A 24,450-nucleotide genomic window follows, 5' to 3' on the forward strand; every position below is an offset into this window, starting at 1 on the left:
TTACAATTCGGCCTAGATAATACACATCCCTAAAGGACATCTAAAAAATAACTTGAAGATATCGTTTTTTTAAACGCCTTTAAAATATCTCGTGACCTTTTTATCTTGCCTGGGTTATCTTCATTAAGAAAATTGGAAGATTAAAAATAATTCCAACTCAGCATCGTATATCACCATTCATTAAAAAATACGATATATATAGGAGATATATACGTTATGCTTCAAGATGATCGCATTCAACAGATTCAACAGTTGGGTAACGTTCTAAATTCTTATATATTATATGAAGATATAATAGATATGAAAATCTAAAAACGTGATCCACATTGAATCCACTGAGTGCAACCATTTTCTGTCAAGTCGATCTTGCTTAACTAACATATAGTGAAGCAAATTGACAGAGCACATATGACAGTAACAAGTACTATTATCAACTTCGTCTTCGACAACCAAGCGCACAATCGAAGGACAAACGATTTTATTCCACTTGATAGTCGGTGTGGTCGGCGCGTCATCAGTTTATCTCGTGCGCAAGCCTAGTCGAAAAATCGATAAACTCGAAAGGCGCATAAACCCCGAGTGAGTCGCCACAGAGTTAGTGCTAACCGTACACGACGACGCCGTCGACGACAAGGACGATTGACGTGAACATCATTGATGTGAGACGCGAGCTTCAGTTTTGTTTATCGTACCCTCGCGAGAACTATCCCTCCATCGGAGGAGCGGACCAACAAGGTGGCCAGAAAAGGTGGTCAGGGGAAGTTATGAGGCCCTGTTTCATTCCTATCGTCATCGTCCTGATCCTGATCGAGGCACCTGATCGTAGTGACAGCATTTCTATTAATACGTACGTACTTAGAATGTTCATTTCCTTGCAACTTGATGGCAACAACACGATTCGCCTGATCGCTTTGCTATATTCATATACATGATAATGAGATGACGAATGATATTTAGGTCAACCGTGAAGGACTGTGTTTATTGATGAGACTGTCATGCTGATGGCACATTTTATAGAAAGTAGTGGACTTTCAGGAATAAAGCAAAATCTTGCGGTGATTTATCATCGAAAAGATACTTGTTTTTGCGAAAATTATAATCGTATTCATTACATTTAAATGTAGTTAAATTACTATGTGCTTTTCACACACAAATTTACGATATTTGAGAGAAGCAATTTCTTTGATTTATTTATATGTAAAAATTGTTATTCTAATTCTTAATTCTTTGATTTATTCATATGTAAAAATACGTTTTTCTAATTTGATGTATTCATGTGTATGGAAAATAATTATGGCTTAAATATGTATATTCGTCATTTCTTTTCGAGGAATGGATTCCTTTCGCGAATGAGATCATCGTTGCTTTATCGAATTGTTGTCATGTTCAATCAGATTACTATTCACACAATGTTATTATTGCCTACTCTCTAAAAGTGAATCAGTGTATTATCACTGAAAAATAGTAAATACTGATCAATAAACACTGACAAGCAATTATAAGTACAGCACTGATTACAGTGATAATACACTGATTCACTTTTACAGAGTACAAATTGCTTTCTAATTTGCATTTTATTTATTGTATGAGCTATCGTAAATAGATGCCGTATTAGAATTATATTTCAATTATTTTGCGATACGATAAGAAATCGATGATGAAGCCAGAAATAGGATATAGAATAAATTTCGATATATATATATATAAATATTTTTCTGAATGAAAAATAGCAACTTGCAAAATAGCACTGTTGAAAAAAGAAAATAATGTGCATACATTTTTTAATTATAATAAAATGACAATTTATTTAGATTTCAGAATATTTTTTAATAAAAATTACATAATTACTATAATAATAATAATTTATATTATTATCAAAGGATTATTGAAAAAATTATATTCGACCAACCTAGCCAGAAATTTCCTTTATTTAGTACGACGTTTCGACCATATGGTTGTGGTCCTTATCAAGTATATACGATGAAATATAATAATCAAGACGCAAACATAGCAATTGTAAAAACCATCACGAGTCACAAATAAAAAACGTTATCTAATTAAATTCAAAAAACGAGAGAGACTGATGCGTCCGTATGAGACTTCGTCGAAAAACTAAACGAATCTCGAGGGAGAGACACAACTAAGTGACCTTTATTATTTTATCATAAATATTATTTAGATTATTTGTGTCTGTCTGTAAGTTGATGAGATTATCCGATCTCTTAATAAAAAACATCTCAGCAATCTCTCTTTTTCCAAAGACAGATATCAGTAAAGACAGATTACATAATAACGACAAGACAAGCGTTGTATATAAATTAAATTGCAAAGATTGCAACATATCATACATAGGTCAAACAAAAAGAAATCTACGTACACGAGTGAAGGAACATTGTAATAATATAAAGTTACATGTTTCTAATCACTCTGTAATTACCAAACACAGATTGGACACGAATTTGATTGGTTGAAACTCGAAATCTTACATAGCGAAACGTATGTTCGAAAAAGAGAGATTGCTGAGATGTTTTTTATTAAGAGATCGGATAATCTCATCAACTTACAGACAGACACAAATAATCTAAATAATATTTATGATAAAATAATAAAGGTCACTTAGGACGCATCAGTCTCTCTCGTTTTTTGAATTTAATTAGATAACGTTTTTTATTTGTGACTCGTGATGGTTTTTACAAGTGCTATGTTTGCGTCTTGATTATTATATTTCATCAGTAATTTTGTTTTACTCTTTATTCTGTTTGTGCTTTTATGTATTCAAACCGTTAATTTAATGTATTTTAAATCCTTCCAGTATATACTTGATAAGGACCACAACCATATGGTCGAAACGTCGTACTAAATAAAGGAAATTTCTGGCTAAATAAAGGAAATTTCTGGCTAAATAAAGGAAATTTCTGGCTGGTCGAATATAATTTTTTCAATAATCCTTTGATTATTTGACTAGCGATTATATCTTTTCTACATTTTTATATTATTATGATTATTTTCTTTCACGTAATAGAGTGAAGACATGGGGAGAGAAGCTGAGCTTCGAACTGTCACAATTGGCCAAGTACGTGACAAAGGTGGAGAAATTTCAAGAGAACTACAAGTCGACGACCGTTGCGCCTCGTGACGGAGCCGCCCTCGTCATCGAGATCGCTAAGGACATCAAACGTATGATGGAGTCCAAAATCTCGGCTATCAAGGTGCGATCTTCTTATTTTACCAATCATTTAATGTCTGAACGAAATTTTTCTTCATCATTGTCGCTTTATTCGTTTAAATTACAACTGCAAGTGCGACAATTAATTACTTTCGCTCTTTCAGAGAATAATGGACACAGCAGAGCAATCAGCGCTATCGTCCATGGACGTGGATCCACCTGAATCCTATAAGTTTATTAATGCAAAGAACAACAGCATCGAGCTCGAATATAGTGCTCATTTCGGCGGCAATGTAAATACCACCAAATCAACAGTGCATGTGCCTACGAATGTATACGAGCGCGCGTCAGACGTCATCCGGGCGATCGAGTGGTCTGAAAAGCTCGATCCCATCTTCGTCGACAATTATAACCGAGATCCGTCATTGTCCTGGCAGTATTTTGGTAGTGCGTCCGGCTTCATGCGCCAGTATCCCGCTATGAGTTGGTATATGGATCCAGTGGATCTGTTCGACTGCAGGACGAGGAGCTGGTACATCGAGGCGGCTACTAGTCCCAAGGATATTCTCATCTTGATGGACACTTCTGGCAGTATGACGGGTATGCGGCGGGAGATCGCCAGACACGTGATTAACAACATCCTCGACACTCTCGGCAACAATGATTTTGTCAACATTATCACGTTCTCTAATGTGACTAAAGAGGTAAGAATCAATCTGAGAGAATTGAATCAGTCAAGAAATATTAATTCAAGAAATAGAATACTCGAAGAAAACTGAAAAATTAATTATTTAAATTGTTGAAGATTAAAATATTTTATTGTACATTAAATAAATTTCTTTTCTGTTTATTTTTAATAAATAATAAAAATAAATTAAATAGTAATAAAACTCTCTTAATTAATAAATTAAAATCATTCAGACAGGCATAGAGAGCTGGAGATCATTATTAGCGAATTATACAGATTAAATAATAGTAAACATTAATAGGTTGAAAATTCAGTTTTAATAATACATAGATGTTTAGACAATTTAAGAGCGGACGTTTCGACTTATATTTAAGTAATCTTCAGCGCATGTTAATTCTCGGAAAGTAAGCAGATGCTGTACGCAGTAAACATATTTAATGAATTTCAATTCGCAGTAAAACGGTAGGGAGATCATCTTACGGTTATATCCATGAATAAAACGGACCTTACAAGTTTAAGTTAATAGGCCTAAATTTTGTGTGGTTCTAATGGACGTTTGTCAAACCGCAGACCAATAGTCAGACTATAAAAATAAGTAAAGTAATTGTCAACCATGGATTCGCAATATTTACATTTGAAATGAGACTTTAAACAATGAACAGAATATAAATTATTAAAATTAAAATAATTAAATCAAAATTAAGAAGTTATTAAGCCCAGTGAGATAAAAGTAACTTACAATATCATGATGAGTCCGAATTATATTAATTTATCTGTCACTGGAAAAACTTTATAAAACTGTATGTTACTTCCTTCTTCGAAGGTACGAATATAAATGACAAAATAACGTTCATTATACTAGTATTAATTTTTCTGTGTATGACTTTTAAATATAAGTCGAAATGTCCGCTCTTAAATTGTCTAAACATCTATGTATTATTAAAACTGAATTTTCAACCTATTAATGTTTATTATTATTTAATCTGTATAATTCGCGACTAATAATGATCTCCAGCTCTCTATGCCTGTCTGAATGATTTTAATAAAAATAAAAATAATAGTAATAAAAATAATAATAATAATAATAATTCAGAAAAGATATTGAAAAAATATTTTAAAAAATCGAAGATATATCGCAAAATGTCAATAGAATAGAATACAGATTTAATACAGGAAAATTTAAATATGTGACAAAATCAATTATAACGTCTCTGTAGAAAAGTTGAATAAATTAAAATTAGATTTAAGTTAGATATCAAATATTTGTAAATTTAAAAAAAGCTAGAATTTAAATTACATATTCTAGATATGATAAGAATAATTTCTGAGCATATCGGTTTTATGTGAAGTATTAAATTAAATAATCATAATTATTAATTAATTGATGAATTTGCAGGTAGTTCCATGCTTCAGTGACACTCTAGTACAGGCGAACCTGGCGAACGTGCGCGAGCTGAAACTAGCCATCGAGAAGCTTGTTACGGAGAAGATAGCCAACTTTTCCTTGGCTCTGACTACTGCCTTTGAACTACTTGAAACATTTCGCACCGAGCGAGAAGGTGCCAAGTGCAATCAGGCGATTATGCTGATCACCGACGGAGTGCCATACAACTTCAAGGAGATCTTCGAGGCGTACAATTGGAAGGACAATCCGGACGAACCACTGAAGGCTGATATGCCCGTCAGAGTATTCACATATCTAATTGGCCGGGAAGTCGCGGATGTGCGTGAAGTACAATGGATGGCTTGTGCAAACAGAGGATATTACGTTCATCTATGCACTCCGGCAGAAGTGAGAGAAGAGGTAAGTCATTTATCAATTTATTTTTTTATTTTTTTATGAGATTACGTGCAATTTTTGGATTCGTTAGGTGTTAAAGTACGTACCGGTGATGGCGAGACCTTTGGTGCTGGGTCGTACGGATCATCCGACTATTTGGACACCTGTTTACGCCGACATAACGGATCCGAAAATGACCGATTGGTATTGGGAACAGCGCGAAAATCAGGACCAGAAGGACCGTTTTTTGTTCCACAAAAGCTTGCAGAACAAGAAGGTCGCTAACATGGAATACTACCAGGATCGGCGATTTGTGAAGAACGAGAAGCGAGGGCACGATCAGACGAACGGATGGCAGGAATACAAGCTGATGACCTCGGTCAGCATGCCTGTGTTCGATCAACGCGAAAACGCGGTAAGGTTTCTGATCTAATCTTCCATTATATCGTTTGATATCGTACAACATCGAAAGTCGGCTGGTGAAAAGGCGACAATCGTACGTTCATACGTTGTCGATAAAGGATCAAGTTCGTAAAGGATCGAGTTCGTCCAAACAAAATGGTTTTTCTTCGACAATCATTATTAAATATCATTCATTTTGTCTTTTTTTGCTCTCGTTTGCTCTTTACATTTTCATATACGAATCATATTCTTCGCGACATTCTCATTAATTCTTCGAAATATATAAAAATGCAGCTTGTTGACGAAAAGGATAGATATGAGATAAAAATCCCTCGCGAATCACATTTCCTTGAGGTATATATTCATCCTGCACTTGCTTGTTTTAAGTCCCTCTTTGTCCACAGAACATCACAAGGCAGGTGCTGATGAACGAAGCGTACTGGGTGACAGAGACAAGAGAGGTTGGCAGCTAAAACAAAAAACTCAAGCAACGTTGCTCTATGATGCATATAGTGTATCCTATATTTTTTATCTTTCATTTTCGTGCGATCGACGACCTACGATCTCATCTTTGTCATCCAATATTTATAATTGTCATTTAATGGATCTTAATTTATTATTTGTCAAATTTTAAAGAATGTTATTCGAATTTCACTGCAATTATATTTCAAAATTTGTTTACTTTGGCAAGAAGATTTTTAAATCATCGATATTCATGGCAGCAAGAACATATAACCGCGATATAAAAGATGGACGAGGTCGTAGACGCGCATAGATCTCTTTTAGGTCCACATTCGACTCTCTGGTATCTTGTGTTAATCTCTAATACTAGTTATTGAAATTATTTCAAGTCATTAGGTAGGTTTAGGTACGTTAGTCTACCCTGTGTCCTGTCGAGACGAGTAGAAAAAAAGGCAAAGTTCTGCCCGCCTGTTGATTTGCGTACAACGAAAAAAGAATCCTCGTAAAGATTGATTCGTAGAGATCGTTTCTGCAGACTATAACTATATATTTCTATAATACGAAAGAAAGATATTGAATCGAAGGAGCAAGTAAAAAATTTCGAAAAGAAGTTTCAAGTTTAAAGTTCATTGACTTTTCAGGAGAATAACATAATTTATTTTATACAATGACGATAACTAATTGCTTCTTCCGATCACTTGCTCCTTCCATCGCGAGCAACAACAGACACGCACGTACACGAATACGAATTTGACAGTTTATTGAGTGCTAGATTTCGTTAGTCAGAGACATTTGTAGATCTAATTCAAGCGATGATCTCTATCTCTTTGAGAAAAATTATCGTAATTAATTCTTTTGATGCCATTGAAAGGAAACAAATTTTTTTTCCTCTTATATGGTAGTCATATACAATTGGTATTATTTCTATAATATATTCACATACGATAACAAAATATTTCAAATCTTAAAATATTTTAAAATATTTCACATGAAATATTTCACATTTCTTTTTATCAGATGAAAAATAAAGAGAGAGAAAGAGAAAAAGGTCATCACTTTGAAATAACAGAGCTAATTGTTACTTGAACTAACACTTAGGATAGCCTGATCCGATGTTGTTAATTAATCATAGAAAGAATTTGTTGTTTAATTACTATAGTTTTTATTGTGTATCGTTATTACTATTCTTATTATTATCACACATAATTGAGACAGTAGTTGAACTAGTTATTGCGTCTAATCGCAAGAGACTCACACTCTTTTATTGCTCGTCCCTCTCGCGCGCATTTTTACACATTTCCGAAATAAAAATACAAAAATGCATCTTCAATATTTACGATCTATTTATTTTATAATATCGATACATTTTTCAATTATTTCTCATCTTGTGCAATACATATGTAACAAATATCCTTAATTACAAAAAAAATTATTTACTATTTACTAAATATTACTATAATTATTTTTCTGTAAAATTTACAAAATAATATATAATTAAAAATTATTCACATCTTAATAATTCGGATAAACATATTCACGTTTCTCAGAAAAATATATACCTGGCCATCAATTAAAAAATGATTTTATGCTCATTGTTGTCATACACACGCGAGGGGGTAATCATTTTTCGCACATATGGTTTCTTAATATATTAAAGCGTGTTTCTGTAGACGAACTCATTGTGATAGAACGTTGTTGGAGAAGGTAGATACGCTTCTGGTTATGCGACTTGGTGATGATGATAATTCGTAATTTATTTCGACATATCAACGTTGTCATGACATGATAGTAATGTCACGCAACGCGACAGGTTCTTTAATAAATGTATCGATAATTGTCTGCGCAGACGATGATCGCCAATCTCCTCGGTGTTGCCGGCACAGATGTACCGATCGATGAGATCCAAAAGCTGATGATGCCACACATGGTGAGCAACATTGCACAAATTAAGCTCGCTTTATTCCTGTAAGAGATTATTTTTATCATTACAATGAATTGTTCGCAACAATACTGATTAATGATTTGTGAAAGGAAAGTATAATATAATTCAAAATATTTAAAGATATAAATATAAATTTAATTCGTCAAAAATTTACAATTCGACGACTATGATTAAAATAATTGATAGTAGTTTTTATTATCTCTTGAAAATAATTGAAAGAAATAAAAATACACAATCCTCATTATACTATTAATGCTGTCTTTATTTTTCTGCCGTGTTTGAGATCGTTGCTATCGTAAATTAAATTTATTAGGGATTATAAAGTCAAGGTCTGTAAATAGATGTTACACTATGTGATCGCACAAACTCACAATACGATACTAAAATGATAAACGAGATACTTGAATGAGAGGTCAAGTGCCTCTTTGGGCACCGAACGACGACTCTATTAAGAAGAGTGGCATGAAAACGCTATTAATATCTATCATAGCCTTTACGAAGCCGATGGTGTATCAATTGACGTTATGACGAATGTAAATCGCGATGATACGATTTCTTTTCTTTTCTTTCTTTTTCATTCTTCTCACGTGGGAGCAGCTCGGCGTCAATGGTTATGCTTTCATCGTCACCAACAATGGTTTTATTCTGATTCATCCCGATCTCCGGCCAGTGGTAAATATACTTTTCTAATTATGCTTAGCTTTTTTGCATGGGCATGCACGTTTAGATCTTGAAATTTGATTTGTATTTATATTATATCGAATTACTAATTTTTATTATCTTATATATTATCGAAATTGAGATATTGAGATATTGACTTTAATAAAATAAAAGTAAACAAAAGTATGATAGAAATAAAAATGTGAAAAATCAGTTCAAGGGCATCTTAAAGCCAGCGTATAACAGCGTCGATATGGCGGAGGTCGAATTAATGGACTCAGACAGAGGCCCCAGGGAATTCGATGAAGGAATCATTATGGTAAATAAATAAGAAATCGCTTCGTAAGGTCTTGCAGGCTTTCAGCGCAAATGAAGAAAGTAATTTCTGTAATAAAAGTCACAAGACACACATTAATGACACGCACGCATGAAACTTGAGCAACACTCTTGTTAGATGTTACACGTGTCGCTGACAATTATTAAGTCATTTTATACTAGTTTATTGCGTTTTCTATAGCTTCGCAACGACGTGGTGAATCAGACAAATGGTAGCGTGACGCTTCATACAAAGTATCATTATGACGATATGGTGAGTACATTACAAGGATATTTAAAATAATAAATATTCGTAAATACATGATTTATTTATTGATTTTATCGATTTTAATCTTGTAGATTATCTTGTAGTTACAATTAAAGACTTCTTTTAGTATTCTCATTATTTTCACAGAAATGTTGCATCACAGAAAATAATATTTCAATTTTTTGAAGCTTTCTATTTTTTTATTATGTCGTTTTATTATTTAAATTATTTATTTTAGAAAGGATTTTTAAAATAAATTTTCATAACGATGATATTTTAATGTAGGAGTAGATGTCTTTTCGCGTTTAATTTTTTATAAAAAAAAATAAAAATTTATGAATAGCTTCTTTTCTCTGAAACGATCGATTCGTATTATTTCATTGTCAATTGATATTGTATTGATTGTTTTAGAAACGCGTCGGCAGAGTAAAGAGAAAATATGATTATATGGGAATCACGGACACACCATTCACGGTGGTGGTCAGCTTGCCCGAATACGAGCACACCGGAAGTTATCGCGTACATGATATCGAAGAAATACATCGCTCTCACGCTAAAGGTACGCATTTTAAATTTCTGATAAATTATCCTGCAGCGACGAAAGCTTCTAATGATAAAATATTATCATACAATTTAGAATTTGATCGATCCTTTTCTAACAACTTCCTTGCCAGCATTATTATTATTATGCTTTTGACTCTTGAAGATATTTAAAATAATGATAAAAATTATTTCACGTAAAATATCGACTAAAAATTTTATCAGAATTTATCATCATAAATTATATATTTAAGTATATTTCGAGAAATATAAATCATGAATACATTTTATTGTAAAGATTTGTTGAAAATGTACGCGAATGAATAGATAATAAGATTTTGAAGTAGAAAATTATATATATGATCAAACAAACTAAGAGAAAGTTTGACATATTCAATAGTATTAAAATTGTAAAAACCTTGACAAAAGTTATAGTACACAAGAGATAAGTTTGCTCGCGAACTTCGCCTTAAAATTGTTGTGAAAATCACATCATCAGACGCTTCATATAGTTAAATTTTTCGATAGAAAAATACTTCTGGCGTGTAGAGGATGATTACCGTGTCGACTTTAACAAACAAAATGCTACCTCTCATAAATTATTCGGTAAGTAATCTGGATTTTACGCTAGAAAATTTTTCGATGGTTATGATATGTGTGTATTTTTTTTTAAATTTAATTAAAACTCAATTTATTACGATAAATTGATATTACGAAAATAATTTCTGTGACTTATATTTTTATATTTTAATATTTTAAAGATATAATTTCCGAGTGAATTTAATTTTTGCAGAGCTATAAATATACAAAAATGATACTTATATTTGGCGATAATGGAAGAACACAATAATTGACGCAAAATTTGTTTCTTTTCATTGCATTGAAGATCAAAGTTATTAAAGTGATAATGTTTTGATTTTCAATTTTTCTCTTAAACAAGAGGCTTTCGTCGCTGATCTGTGTCTTGATTTTTTATGTTAAAGTTGAATGAATTGAACTATTGTAGGGAAAAACGTAACAGATTACTTCGCGGGTAGTAATTGGCGGGTGCACCCTGATTGGATGTACTGCAAGTAAGTCTCGAGAGAAAAGAGAAATTGCGGAAATGTAAAAGAGATGCGATTAGAAAGAATGGAACACGGACACAAATGTTTATGTTAATCTCACGCAAACGTTAGGTACCACTACGAGGGTGAACATAAGTTCAACACCTCGGAGATGCAGCTCCTACATTTTCTGGAGCGTGCCCGCCAACCAGGCTGGAAGTGGATCGAGAGTAAGTGGCGATCCCAGCCGCCGGAAAAGTCCGCTTCAGCTTCTAGTCATAATTCTCATAGTACGTAATAATTCCCATCACTATGTTCGTATAATGTAATTTATATATGTATTCTTTTTTTGTGGAATTACTTTTTATAATTTTCGTAAGCTTAAAGTTAATTGCACGTCTAAAGTTATTCCCATCAATTCGATAGCTAACCCCTCCAAGACCGACAAGAACTCATACTACTGCGACAGAAATTTACTGCTCAGTCTGGTATACGATGCGAAGATGACCGAGTGGTTTACTCAACAAAGCATAGTAACCAGTAATCATGATGAATCAGGGTGAGCATAATTTTGATTTATTAGCCGACGTAAAAGAGCGTTCTACACAGCATGGCCAGGCTACTCGTGAAAACAATAAACGAATTTTCCTTTCATTCGCGTCTAAACGAGTACGCGATTAGTCGGTCAAATTTTCTAAGAAAATCATCCCCGAGTTTTATAAAATTTTACATTTTGATATTGATCATCAATCTAAAATCGACATTAGATTTGTATTAGAATAAACATCACTTTATGTGGCGTCGATTTTCAAAGACATTATTTGTCAAAAAGTACAAATAAAAGAGAGGAAACTATGATAAAAAGTTAACAGGACATTATATAAATTCTTCAGTTGCAAAGATTTAGAAATAAACAGTTTGATAAACAGTTTATCATATTTATATTCATTACTGAACGATTGACTAGTCGTTGCTCAGCGAGTCTTTAGGACGGAGAGACGTCATTCTTTCTCTACCATTATTTCCTTGTCAGAATTAAAACTTACACGTGGTCACTTTTACACACGAATACTCCGTTCCGTGTTTTACTTTGTTTTTCTATTTTATGCACAATTCTTCACTCTTTTTCTCTATTTGTCTGTCTTATTTCTCTTATTTTTATGAGGATAGAAAATGCACCTGTTCCTTTTGACTAATGTACTTACCACTTTGACGCCATGCAGACCTTTAGCTAGGCTGATGACACAGATGCCCAGGTAACGCCATCACAACGCACCTTACATTTTTAGAAAGTAACAAGTTAATTCTCGATCATTCGTGTATCGTATATTATAATACGAGCGCTGACTCTCCTCTCTTTCCTTATCTTCTTTCTTCTCTCTTCTTAGCTCTGTCGCTCTCTTCAGAAGTTGTCTTGTTTGGAACTTTTTTCTCTTTCACTTTATTTTACTTTCCGTTTTTCATTCTTAAAAATTATCATTGTCTTATTTATGCTTGCGTTGGAATAAAAACAATTTTGTCTCGAGTATCGTAGAAAAATTGCCAGAATCTTTCACTATTTTTCCAGATAGTCTCTTATTTTCGTAAAATTTAATTCGCTTATTTTTCGTAAAGTAATATATTTTATTAATATAATCTATTAACTTTTCTTTTCTTTTTTTTTCCTTATTCTATTTCTTCCTCTTTGTCTTTCGACACTTGGAGATCGGCATATTAGCTTGCAAGCTGTCGTAGGGCGAACGTCATCTTTTAGGAACAGGAAGAGGAGGAACGCTTTTTGCGAGCAACACCGCGAAAGCAAGAGGATTTTCCTGACGTGTGATTAATTGATTGCTGTAACAGTGTTTTTAAAAATATCCATCGCGGCTCGTTTGCGCCATTTCACAAAAGTGAAAAGTAAAATCTTCTCTTTATAAACATCATAAAACATCATAAAAACTTTTAATGCAAAATCTTCTCAGTATTCGATAATAAAAAAGTTAGTAGATATAATATAATATAGAGTGATTTATCATGTGATTTTATTTATATAATATAAATTATCTAATGGATAATTGATCGTTAAAATTAAAAATTAGAACAAAGCAATAGTTGCAATTTCTCTTGTTCTTTTCTATTCGAAAATATGAATTTCGATAAAATATTATTCAGACAATGGTGCAAGGGAGTTAGGAGTTGGGCTTGCGTACGATTTTAAGAGGCTTGTATACGTCGTATAGAGCCAAGTTTATATATATGCTCCTATAAAAGCGCGAGTAAACGCCAGCTTGATTCGCAAGCGACCCGATTCAACGTTTCTAAAGTGTTCTCTCTCACAGGAAGGATTTCAAACAACGTTTCGGGGTGATTCTGGCGTTCGTAGCCACGCGCAGCGGGCTGACCAGATGGCAGGACTTGGAAGAGGATGTACCGCTACCAAATGATCATTTCAGCAAGCTGTATCCTCGAGCCATCGATGAGGTGTGGTACAAACGAGCAGTCGAGCAATATTACGTGAATCCGGACAACTTTGTTTTCTCCATTCCAATCGATGAGGAAGGTGTCGACAACACTACTCTGGTCACTGTCAGTCGTGCGATATTCATTGGTAAATCGACATCAAATTCATCACTGTCTTTAAGATAAAAGAAGAACGTGTGTCTCTTTTAAAATATTAAAATCTCTTTCTAAAAATGTTCAAATTCATGAAACGATAAGCTTCAGTATCCGCCTTATACAATTTTTTTGAAAATTTTCTAGATTAATTTTCTTAAAATAAACGAAACATTCATTAAATATTAAATTGTCTAAAGCTGAAGAAAAGAAAGAAATTTTCAGAAGTTATATATTTGTTCAAATTTCGAATGTTTAAAAAATAAATTAATCGCGAGATTAAAAATAAATAACTTTAGTGAAAATTCAATAGTATTAATAATTTAATAGGAATAATTTTGATATCGACGATGTGGGAGAGTTTAAAGAAGCTTTATATAATTCACTTATACATATACAATAATTTAAATTATATGTATAGCAAAAGAAGACATTAAATCTATGAAAATATATCTGTAGGACAAGAGGAGAAGAAGAAGGCGCCGGTCGCGGTGGTCGGTTTCCAGTTCCAGCAAACTGTCTTGCAATCGTATTTGCAGAACATAACATTTAGCTGCGGGGAAAGCACCAATTGTTACAAACATTGCGGCGATGATGCCTGGACATGTTACTTGATTGACAATAACGGTTACATAGTTGCTGCCAAGGATGAAACGGACACCGGTAAATTCTTCGGTGAAGTCAGAGGTTCTATAATGATTAGCTTGGTCAAAGAGGGTGTCTTTGAGAGAATAAAGATCTTCGACTATCAAGCAGTATGCTTCAAGAATACGCAGTCCAACAACGCTGGCAATGAATTATTCACAGTAAGAATTTTATTTGTGATAAGATTTTAAATTGAACTTCAATTTTTTAGAAAAACCAGGTAAATAATCTCTTTGATATTCTATCTGAAGAATTAAAAAAAAAAATTATTGCTCTATTAAAAGCGCATGTACGTGAAAATATTCCTTTCTCAATCTGAATAATATGATTGGGAACAGTACTTTGATCATTATTTCTGCAATCATAATCAAAGTTTTATTTGCTCTAAAATTATTGCGCCGCAGCCGTGGAAACATCTTCGGAAGACATTGTCGTGGTTGATCAGTCAAGCCGCTTGGCTCTGGGCAAAGACGGGCATATTGGAGCCTGATTATGCGGGGGCGTACGGCTATGCCAATGACGAGGAAACCGTTCACGATGATCACGACGATCATGAAAACCAAGAAAAATCTTCAGCTGATTCAAAGGACGAGAGAACCATCAACCAAGATAGTGTTTTGATCAATCGTACACGTTTAGAAGTGTGCGATCAAGAGGTAAACCTGAATGTTATTATGCACTATCATCTCTCTTTTATCTATTAATACTGTTACGTTTTTCATTCTTCCGAAGATAAAATATTATCCTTGTGATCATATTTATAATCCATTATGTCCGATCGATATCGAGTCGAGATAAAACGAGATCAAAACATCTTTGAGTTACAAAAAATTGATAATTGACAAGAAGAAAAAATAATCTTATGGAATCTTATGATAAAATATAGCAATCTCAACCTAATAATAAAATCAATGACAATTTATTTTGTTCTTTAACATTTATACATCATTATCCACATTATCTACAGGTAGATCTGTATTTGCGCAACACCTCGTTCGACATGTACGACGTGGGTGCGGACGAGTGCATACGACCGTATATGATACAGCCGCTGAACTTAACCAATTTGCTACTAGTGGTGGTGAACATTGGATGCGGCGACACAGCATCGTCGATATTAAGCATTACTCCCGAGGAAGTCGCCTACGGAAACAACACTCTGGTCTGCCAGAAAGCGATAATGAACCTCAAGCGAAAGCGACCGCAATCCTGCATACGTACGCATCTTCGTGAGAGCGAGATCAAGGATCAGTGCGGCCTGGCGACGAACATTAGATCAAATCTGTGTCTCCTGGTGCTGACATTGTTGCTGACATGTGCGCTGGCTAAAAAGAGAGTCGTCCTTCTTTAAGATGAAGCTGAATTCACAGCCAACAATCGGTGTCAAATTAATTGATACTTATATTCGCCGCGAATCGAACTCTCGACTGTCGCCTTGTGTAATCCGAATGAAACCTCGCTTGATGAGCGTATATGAATATTTGTACTTTTCACGTTTTCTTCGACGATCGGGGTTGCTACATTATAAATTCGATTTTCCATCTAATTTCTCGTTGATTTTTTCAGTCAATAAGTCATTTTTGTGCAATTCGAAATTCCTGATTATGATTATATTTACTTTAACAAAATTTGAGTAAATAGGGAAAAATAATGAAAGTAAAATAATCATCTCTCTTTTTACTTCAGTTAAAATATTTCCAGATACGTATATTTTTATATTATGTAGATTTAATTAAAAAATATAGTAAATTTTTTTATAATTATACATTTTTCTAAAAAACACTTTATATAATGAATAATATAATGAAACATCTCTAAATATTGCAAATTAACATGTATCAACCTTGATCGCAGATGTTCTGAGATATTCCATGCTCTCTACCTCTCGTTATTGCGATCAGCAGGCTGTAAATCTTATACGAATACAGTCGAGTTACTTTAAACGAATTTAATGTGCTATCCGATCCTGCCCGGTGCGCCCAATTTTTACGCGATCAATCAAACGTGACGAACACAATCGATATCAAAATACTAAGATACAAAATTCTCCATTGTCATTCGTCAAGAAATCAAGATTAGATGATCAGAATTATAGATGCGTTTAGCGTGTAGCATCTTTGGCTAAGATATTTTTCATATAATTCGACGAAGAAAGAGTCGGTCCACTCTGATACGTTGTTAAAGAATCAATGAATTGAAAAAAATCATTAGAAATTCTTTTTAAAATTAAACGTTCATTTTTTCAACCTCGACAGGTAAAATTCTGTCAATTCTTTTCACAATTTAGCCATTTTTCTTTTAATACATCGCGCTCGAATCGACAGATAATATGGCCATTGCCGAAAATGTCTTGATAAAATTATTTGTTTCAAAAGGCGTTCCTAGCGCCAAGTACATAGATAGGACAATCGAACAGATAGTAAGAAGTAATAATAATAGAACACTATAGTGCTCTGGGGGGATCTTCGGTCAGCGTAAATGTAATATTATTCGTAATATTCGTAATTCGTGGATTTTTCTAGCTGTCGGAGCAGGGTCGCATAAATCACACACAATGCATATTCACGAGTACACTACAATACATTCGCATACAATACGCGCTTTGTTATAAATGACGACGCGGAAAGAGACAATGCGTCACATTTGACATTTATAGAATATTACAAAAAGTTAATTTTGTATTATTGTATCATATATACGAAATGTACATGTAAAGAAGTGTGTGCCTTTGGACACGCGGTTAAGACAGGAAAAAGAAAAAGGGAGAAAAATACAAAGTCTCTTGTTGTATGTTTATCGAAAATAAATCACTGAATATTCTGCATATATACATATATATATATATATATATATATATATATATATATATATATGTATATGTATATATATGCAATATGTATGTATGTATGTATGTGTATGTGTGTCTGTATGTATGTAGATGTGTGTATGGTGCTGTGTGTATCAGTACATATATAAGCTAAACTCCGATTTTCGGATAGTGATCTCGTTGCAAGAAGAAAAAACGAGTTCTGTTCAAAGGACGGAGGATGTTGTTTGTATTACATAGAGTTTATTACAATTTGCTATGTACAATGGCTTGCCTATGTAAAACGAGAAAGTTTTCGTATCAAAATGACGACTTTTCAAGGGAAGAAGAGAGTTTATTTACTTCAATTACGTCTCCAGCTTTCTTACTATTTCCAACACATGTTTCGCGTCCTTATCCTATCTTTTCTTCTGCAGCGTTATCACTTTACTTTTACGCAAACTCTTTTAAGTTATAAAAAGCTTTATTTGGAGATGATCATCGATTATTCGAGCTTGATTATAGTCGTAATATCTGTTTTGTTTTTCAATGTCATGTTCTTCTATTTATTTTTAGATTATTATTGTACGCACATATAGAAGAGTTTAATTTTTATATATAATTTTAAATTTTGCCATCTCCATTACTCTTCTCTTGTTTTATCATTTATATATATATCGGCGCATTTTGATAGCATCTGTTCAAATTTCCTTATAGAAATATACATAGAGTTCTGTTTAATTATTTGATCATTTTACATACTTTTAAAAAGAGGAAAAAATCGGAAACAGTTGCATGATAAAATATTTTTTCTGAACATTGATATAGACATTATTAACATCCGTTTTAACAAGTGCTGAAAAAATATATCTCAAAAAGATAATAATATAAGCTCCGATGCTTTCAAGAGAATTTTGATACTTTAAATTAATCAAACATGTCTTTTCTAAGAGATAAATCCATGATGATCTATGACTTATCTCTTTTATAGAGAATATAACTAGATTAAATTTAAAATAGTAAATTATTGTATAATTAAAATGTACGATATAACGAAGCTTTGTAAGCATATTTGAATATCGATTTGAATTTAGCGCGGTTTTTCGTCATGTCATCACGTGACCAAATTAGTTCCGAAACAGATGTCACTAAGATTAATCCTTCAACCTCTTTCGAGAGGGGAGTTTTCCCCTTCTAACAAAATCATTGGAGTGCATTCGGGTGCAAGTCGAAGCAATTGCAGGAGGAATTTTGGTTTTATAATCATCGTAACGCGATTCCTACGTTTAATTCCACTCTACGTGTTTTATTGATTTTAATCTGAGTAGAGTGATGCAGCAGCCTAAGAAACGTGTCTGCTATTATTATGACAGTAAGTACTGAGAAAATCGAAGCGAAAATCTGTGAAAATGTACTTCGAGACTATCAGGTGTTCAGACATAGAGAGAGAGAGAGAGAAAGAGAGGGGTTAGCGCGTTCGTACGTTTTCTCATATAATATCTGTCTTCTACTTAGCTCGGCATAATTGTTTATTAGCTTGTTTGTGCTTCATCGATTTATAAAGGTTACAAAATGCGATTATGTTTTAATGTAATATATCAAAATTTGTATCCTTGTCTTCGATAATACGATTTTCGCAGAGTTAAGCCGGTAGATTCTCAGCTTCACTTCGCGCGACTATAGTGTCAGCCATACCTCCAGTATGTACAGTCACCATAGAGAATCTTCGAGTCATTCCTAGTTATCACATCTTAATAATTATAATTCATCGATTACCTATGATTATATCTAATAGATAATTTAATTCCTAAATATAGATTTTTCGTGTAATAATTTTATCGTACGTTAGTGAGAAAAAAGGTCTATTTTCGAAACATTTAAACAGATAATTTTCCAAATTTTTGCCTAAAACAATAATTAAATATTATATTTAAAATTGTAATTTTTATTATAATAATAGGACATTATTTTGTAATAAAAAAAAAATCTATTTTAAGCTTTCAAAATCGTGAGAAATACCTAGATTTTGCGAAATTATCGAGTAATGTAGATTTCAATTATTTCTCGTTATGTATAATTTACGCTTTAGCCGAAAGAATATTTGTATGTAAATCGGTTTGCAAATTTAGTGAAAATTGTTTATTTTTTATAGAAAGTTACGGGAGATTCTCAAGTGTACTCCAGCGTACCATAGTTTCTCTTTTTAAACGCATTTTTTGATGCATTATATTACATACACATTATATTTCTTCAATCATACCGTATCAATTATTTTATTACCAACATGTATGATATATATTTTTTATTTCTCTAGGTGATATTGGAAATTATTATTATGGTCAAGGACATCCGATGAAACCTCATCGTATAAAGATGACACACAATTTACTCTTGAATTATGGGCTTTATAGAAAGATGGAAATATATGTAAGAATTTTTCATTATTTTATTTGTATGAAAAAACAATTCTCTTGATGCAGTCATGAAATATATCTCAAATTGTTACTAGCGGCCTCATAAAGCGACACAAGAAGAAATGACAAAGTTTCATAGCGACGATTACATCCGATTTTTGAGATCTATACGGCCAGATAATATGACAGAGTACAACAAACAAATGCAACGATGTAAGACATTCTTGCTGAATAAGCTATATTAATTATTAATATAAAAACATTTTAGAATTAAAAACATTTTCATGTTTTTTGTGACAGTTAATGTAGGAGAAGATTGTCCTGTCTTTGATGGCTTGTATGAGTTTTGTCAATTATCAGCTGGTGGATCTGTAGCTGCCGCTGTCAAACTCAACAAACAAGCCTCAGAAATCTGCATCAATTGGGGTGGTGGCTTGCATCACGCAAAAAAAAGTGAAGCGTCAGGTTTTTGTTATGTAAACGACATTGTGCTCGGAATTTTGGAACTACTGAAATATCATCAAAGAGTTCTGTACATTGACATTGATGTTCATCATGGCGATGGTGTGGAGGAAGCTTTTTATACAACAGATAGAGTAATGACAGTTTCATTTCATAAATATGGTGAATATTTCCCTGGAACTGGAGATCTCCGCGATATTGGAGCAGGAAAGGTGAGAAGAATTATTTAAATATTATAATTATGTCTTCATTATTTTACTTTTATTATTTATTTAAAATTATTATAAATTATTACTAAAATTATTATTAATGTATACATTCATGCATATACGATTTTTCCTTGTAATTCTAATAGGGAAAATATTATGCTGTTAACATACCTTTGAGGGATGGTATGGATGATGAAAGTTACGAATCAATATTTGTTCCTATCATTTCAAAAGTAATGGAAACTTTTCAACCTTCTGCTGTCGTTTTGCAATGTGGTGCTGATTCATTGACGGGTAAAATTTTAAAACAAATTATTATCATAAGATTACATAAAGTTGTCTTTAACTTAAACTTTAATTCACTCCAATTCAGGCGACCGATTGGGATGTTTTAATTTGACTGTGAAGGGACATGGCAAATGCGTGGAATTTGTAAAGAGATATAATTTACCTTTCTTGATGGTAGGAGGTGGCGGTTATACAATCAGAAATGTGTCCAGATGTTGGACATATGAGACATCTGTAGCTCTGGGATCCGAAATCGCAAATGAATTACCATATAATGATTATTTTGAATACTTTGGTCCTGACTTTAAATTACACATAAGTCCCTCAAATATGACAAATCAAAACACTCCTGAATATCTTGAAAAAATTAAGTAAGTCATATTTGTGGTATTATTTTTTTTATTTGTATGTACAGTACAATTAAAATTAATTATATTTAATTGTAGAACAAGATTATTTGAAAACTTAAGAATGTTACCTCATGCACCTGGTGTGCAAGTTCAAGCAATACCAGAGGACGGTGCCATTGTTGATGTTTTTGAACCAGAAGAAAAGATGAATCTTGATGAAAGATTGTCTCAACATGACTTGGACAAGAGGATACAACATGAAAATGAATACAGTGATAGTGAAGATGAAGGAGAAGGTGGACGAAGAGATAACAGATCATATAAAGTAATGATTTTTAATAATTTAATATATATATATATATATATATATATATATATATATATATATATGATACACATACATATGCGATACACACAAATATATTTAATTAATTTTTATCAGAAAATTCATTATATATATGACACGACAACATGAAATAACATTGTGAGTTGTTTTATCTCATTTTTTTGAATAAAGGGAACTAAGAAGCGACCACGTTTGGAAAAAGGTCAGGATATGGATATGCATATCATAAATATTAATATGAAAAAAGAGGATGATGTAAAATTGGAATCAAAAGGTATTAAATTATATATATATTTTTTCTATTTGATTTTTGCAAATTAATATGTAGAAATTATAATTATATAATATTTTTTATTTAGGAAATGACAAAGACGAAAAAATAAATCCCCATAATGAAGAAATAAAGAAAGATAGTGGGGCTAATCTCTGATAAATGATTGTTTCAGGATATTTGCATATCCGCAAAAGTACAAAAGCCCCTATTAAAAAATTAGATATAGATAATCTTAGATACTTTAAATGAAAAAAATAATGATAGATTTTTGCTGGAATCGCAATATTGCATGCTGAAATGTATTCAGAGAACAATCATGTGTGCAATCTACTTGAATGTAATCAAGATAGCATACAAGAATTTATTTATGAAAAGATATATATGTATGTGTATGTGTACATTAGCGACGAGAAATTTGTTCGCGACTATAAAAGAGTAAAGAGAAGCCACCATATATAATTTATAAGATGGAATTATAAACCTCATCTGAGAATTTTGTATATTATTGTATTTATACTTTTGTATTTAACAAAATGCATAAAGTTACGTGTTTTTTAGCACGCAATTTAGATATAAAAATGATTATCTTATATTAAGATAATAAAAAAGATTAATGAAATCTTGTGCATTTATCGAGCAAATCACTGGAACAATTTGTATTATTGCTAAAAAAAAAAGATAATGATAGTTTCCTCATAAGATCAAAGAAATATAATTCTTGTTTCTATTATATAATTTTTATTACAACTTGCTATATACAATGGCTTACTTATATAAAGTGGACATTTTTTGTATCAGAATAATTTGAGAGAAAATTAATATTTTATTTGGGTTTGCAATTTATTAATTATTTCTAAAAGAGTTTTCATCTGTATATCTTTGTGCAATCTTTCCTCTAGCTTTTCTAGCGCTACTCCACCTTGCATAAACTCTGGCAAGTTATACATAGTTCCATTCTGTAGCCTATGATCGGTCACACGATCCTGATTGTAGTTATATGTTCTGACCTTCTCATTTCTAGATTTCATTCCCATCTGTTTTTGTCGTAGCTCACTTATGAATGTTGTCTGTTTATTTAATTGTTGCTCATACAAAATACTTCTCAGCTTAATCATTGCTACTTCCTTGTTCTTGATTTGGGATCTGTGCATTTGACAGGACACAGATAGCCCGCTCGGTAAGTAAATTATTCTTACCGCGGAATCTGTGGTATTCACGTGCTGACCACCCGCGCCAGACGCTCTTTTTGTCTCAATCTTTAGATCCTTATCATTAATTACGATTTGTACTTTTGATGGCGTTGGTAAAATTGCTACCGAAGCTGTACTAGTGTGTACTCGGCCTGATCTTTCTGTGGCTGGTATCCGTTGTACTCGATGTACGCCGCCCTCGTATTGCAATTTGTAGGTTTCATCACCAGACAACAAAATACTGACATGCCTAATACCATTGTTATCATTTGTCTCCATATCGATCACTTCGTGAGTTAAGTCTAAATATTTGGCATAACCCATGTACATTTCATATAGATCCTTAACAAATAACATTGCTTCCTGACCACCAACACCTGCCGTTATCTCGATGATAATACTATCATAAGATTCTTTGCATATATTGATCAATATATTGTCTAACAGTCTCTCATCGAGTTCGTTCAACTGTTCCTTGTACAGTGTTTCTTCTTCCTTGGCTAGCTTTTTCATCTCTACATCCTGTTTCGCTATGAAAAAAAATTATGTATTATAGGCAATATGAGAAATTTAATAGAAAAATATCAATAAGCATTTTCTCTATTCACCTAGATCCTGTAAATTTTGAATATTCTCTACGAGATGCGTTCTGTCGTCCAATAAATGACCAACAGTCTTTAAATCGATGAATTCGAAGAAATTACTCTTCGAAGCTTCATTCTTATATTCTTTCGTGACATAATCTAAATATCTTCTAATTTTATCTTCCAAAATATTCGGACTCGCGTGCGAATTGCAAAAGTTTCTCACAGGTCCTAGGTTAATCAATGACGAGACATGTAATTCGCGAATTTTTGCGAGATTTCTAAGTTTCATACATCGCCAGTAATTATCCAACCTACATCTTCGAATTAACAGAGACATCCTGCGAATTTGTGTCATTTAATCATACAAATGCAAGAACTTTGGCTACGCTTACAGCCGCCAAAACATTTCAGGTGACATTTTTGTAGTCTGCTACACAGATGATTTAAAGGCGCCTTTACATGTAACGTTTGATGTTATTTTCAACGTTAAGAGATGTCACGTGACTAAAACAAAGCTATCAATTCGTCATTTTTTAGTCACGTGATGTTTTTTGAGAATGAAAATGAGGGTCGATCGTCCCATGAATTTGTATCTTAAGATAACTTGTGCAGCGTCAAACGGAACGTTTGTATTATTTAATTACGTACATTTATTGATATTATTTTCAATGTTTTCATGTCAACTTGTGTCGCTAAATGAAAAGCATTCATAATAGCATACAAATGATAACCAATCACGCTTTAATGATAATTAATTAATTGATACATAAATTAATTACTATACATTAATCAAGACAAATTAATTGATACATCAATATAATGTAGGTAGCTATTTTTTATATTTTTATTTATATTTTTTATATTTTTATTATTTTTATATTTTTTTATATTTTTATTATTTTTTTATATATTCGAGCGCCAGATTTCCATTCTCAAAAAAAAATAGATTTGCTCGCGTTGCTTGCATTCTCTAAAAATTTCTGCATTTAAAACGAGATAAATATATATTAAGCGTAAA

The 24,450-nt window shown here is 32.5% G+C and overlaps 3 protein-coding genes across 7 annotated transcripts; 2 read left to right on the forward strand and 1 right to left on the reverse strand.

Moving 5' to 3' along the window:
* The first annotated feature begins 215 nt into the window (after positions 1–215).
* On the forward strand, positions 216–16,168 carry LOC105253687 (voltage-dependent calcium channel subunit alpha-2/delta-3). 5 transcript variants are annotated; one of them, XM_011261864.3, is made up of 19 exons: positions 216–847; positions 3,023–3,209; positions 3,331–3,870; positions 5,251–5,658; positions 5,726–6,049; positions 8,345–8,425; positions 9,038–9,112; positions 9,315–9,419; positions 9,618–9,689; positions 10,095–10,242; positions 10,752–10,829; positions 11,230–11,296; positions 11,402–11,559; positions 11,696–11,828; positions 12,493–12,525; positions 13,588–13,856; positions 14,321–14,667; positions 14,911–15,162; positions 15,474–16,168. In XM_011261864.3, the coding sequence occupies exons 1-19, from the start codon at positions 765–767 to the stop codon at positions 15,855–15,857; spliced, it is 3,744 nt and encodes a 1,247-aa protein (XP_011260166.1). In that variant the 5' UTR covers positions 216–764; the 3' UTR covers positions 15,858–16,168. The 5 variants fall into 5 exon arrangements, with proteins under 5 accessions (XP_011260166.1, XP_011260170.1, XP_011260169.1 ...); XM_011261868.3 differs by lacking the exon at positions 10,752–10,829 and having other exon boundaries at positions 220–847; positions 11,245–11,296; XM_011261867.3 differs by lacking the exon at positions 10,752–10,829 and having other exon boundaries at positions 224–847.
* A 2,330-nt stretch (positions 16,169–18,498) lies between these two features.
* LOC105253698 (histone deacetylase Rpd3) lies at positions 18,499–22,005 on the forward strand. Its single transcript, XM_025406230.1, has 9 exons — positions 18,499–18,684; positions 19,627–19,739; positions 19,822–19,939; positions 20,027–20,400; positions 20,544–20,691; positions 20,771–21,056; positions 21,132–21,360; positions 21,553–21,655; positions 21,741–22,005. The coding sequence occupies exons 1-9, from the start codon at positions 18,645–18,647 to the stop codon at positions 21,809–21,811; spliced, it is 1,482 nt and encodes a 493-aa protein (XP_025262015.1). The 5' UTR covers positions 18,499–18,644; the 3' UTR covers positions 21,812–22,005.
* A 380-nt stretch (positions 22,006–22,385) lies between these two features.
* Positions 22,386–23,856, reverse strand: LOC105253688 (peptide chain release factor 1-like, mitochondrial). The gene is made up of 2 exons (XM_011261870.3): positions 23,454–23,856; positions 22,386–23,375 (listed from the first exon to the last, which is right to left on the reverse strand). The coding sequence occupies exons 1-2, from the start codon at positions 23,785–23,787 to the stop codon at positions 22,471–22,473; spliced, it is 1,239 nt and encodes a 412-aa protein (XP_011260172.1). The 5' UTR covers positions 23,788–23,856; the 3' UTR covers positions 22,386–22,470.
* Between the last annotated feature and the right edge of the window lie 594 nt (positions 23,857–24,450).

The sequence above is a fragment of the Camponotus floridanus genome, unplaced genomic scaffold (assembly GCF_003227725.1).
Source record: "Camponotus floridanus strain SB8 unplaced genomic scaffold, Cflo_v7.5 scaffold136, whole genome shotgun sequence".
NCBI classification, from domain to species: Eukaryota; Metazoa; Arthropoda; class Insecta; order Hymenoptera; family Formicidae; genus Camponotus; species Camponotus floridanus.

Coding starts and splice junctions, on each gene's coding strand:
- LOC105253688 (XM_011261870.3), bottom strand. CDS start 23,787: ATGACACAAATTCGCAGGATGTCTCTGTTAATTCGAAGATGTAGGTTG. Junction 23,376..23,453: donor TCAAAATTTACAGGATCTAG/GTGAATAGAGAA, acceptor TTTTTTTCATAG/CGAAACAGGATGTAGAGATG.
- LOC105253698 (XM_025406230.1), top strand. CDS start 18,645: ATGCAGCAGCCTAAGAAACGTGTCTGCTATTATTATGACA. Junction 20,692..20,770: donor TGGTGCTGATTCATTGACGG/GTAAAATTTTAA, acceptor ACTCCAATTCAG/GCGACCGATTGGGATGTTTT. Junction 21,057..21,131: donor GAATATCTTGAAAAAATTAA/GTAAGTCATATT, acceptor ATTTAATTGTAG/AACAAGATTATTTGAAAACT.
- LOC105253687 (XM_011261864.3), top strand. CDS start 765: ATGAGGCCCTGTTTCATTCCTATCGTCATCGTCCTGATCCTGATCGAG. Junction 8,426..9,037: donor AGCTGATGATGCCACACATG/GTGAGCAACATT, acceptor ACGTGGGAGCAG/CTCGGCGTCAATGGTTATGC. Junction 9,420..9,617: donor TCGATGAAGGAATCATTATG/GTAAATAAATAA, acceptor CGTTTTCTATAG/CTTCGCAACGACGTGGTGAA.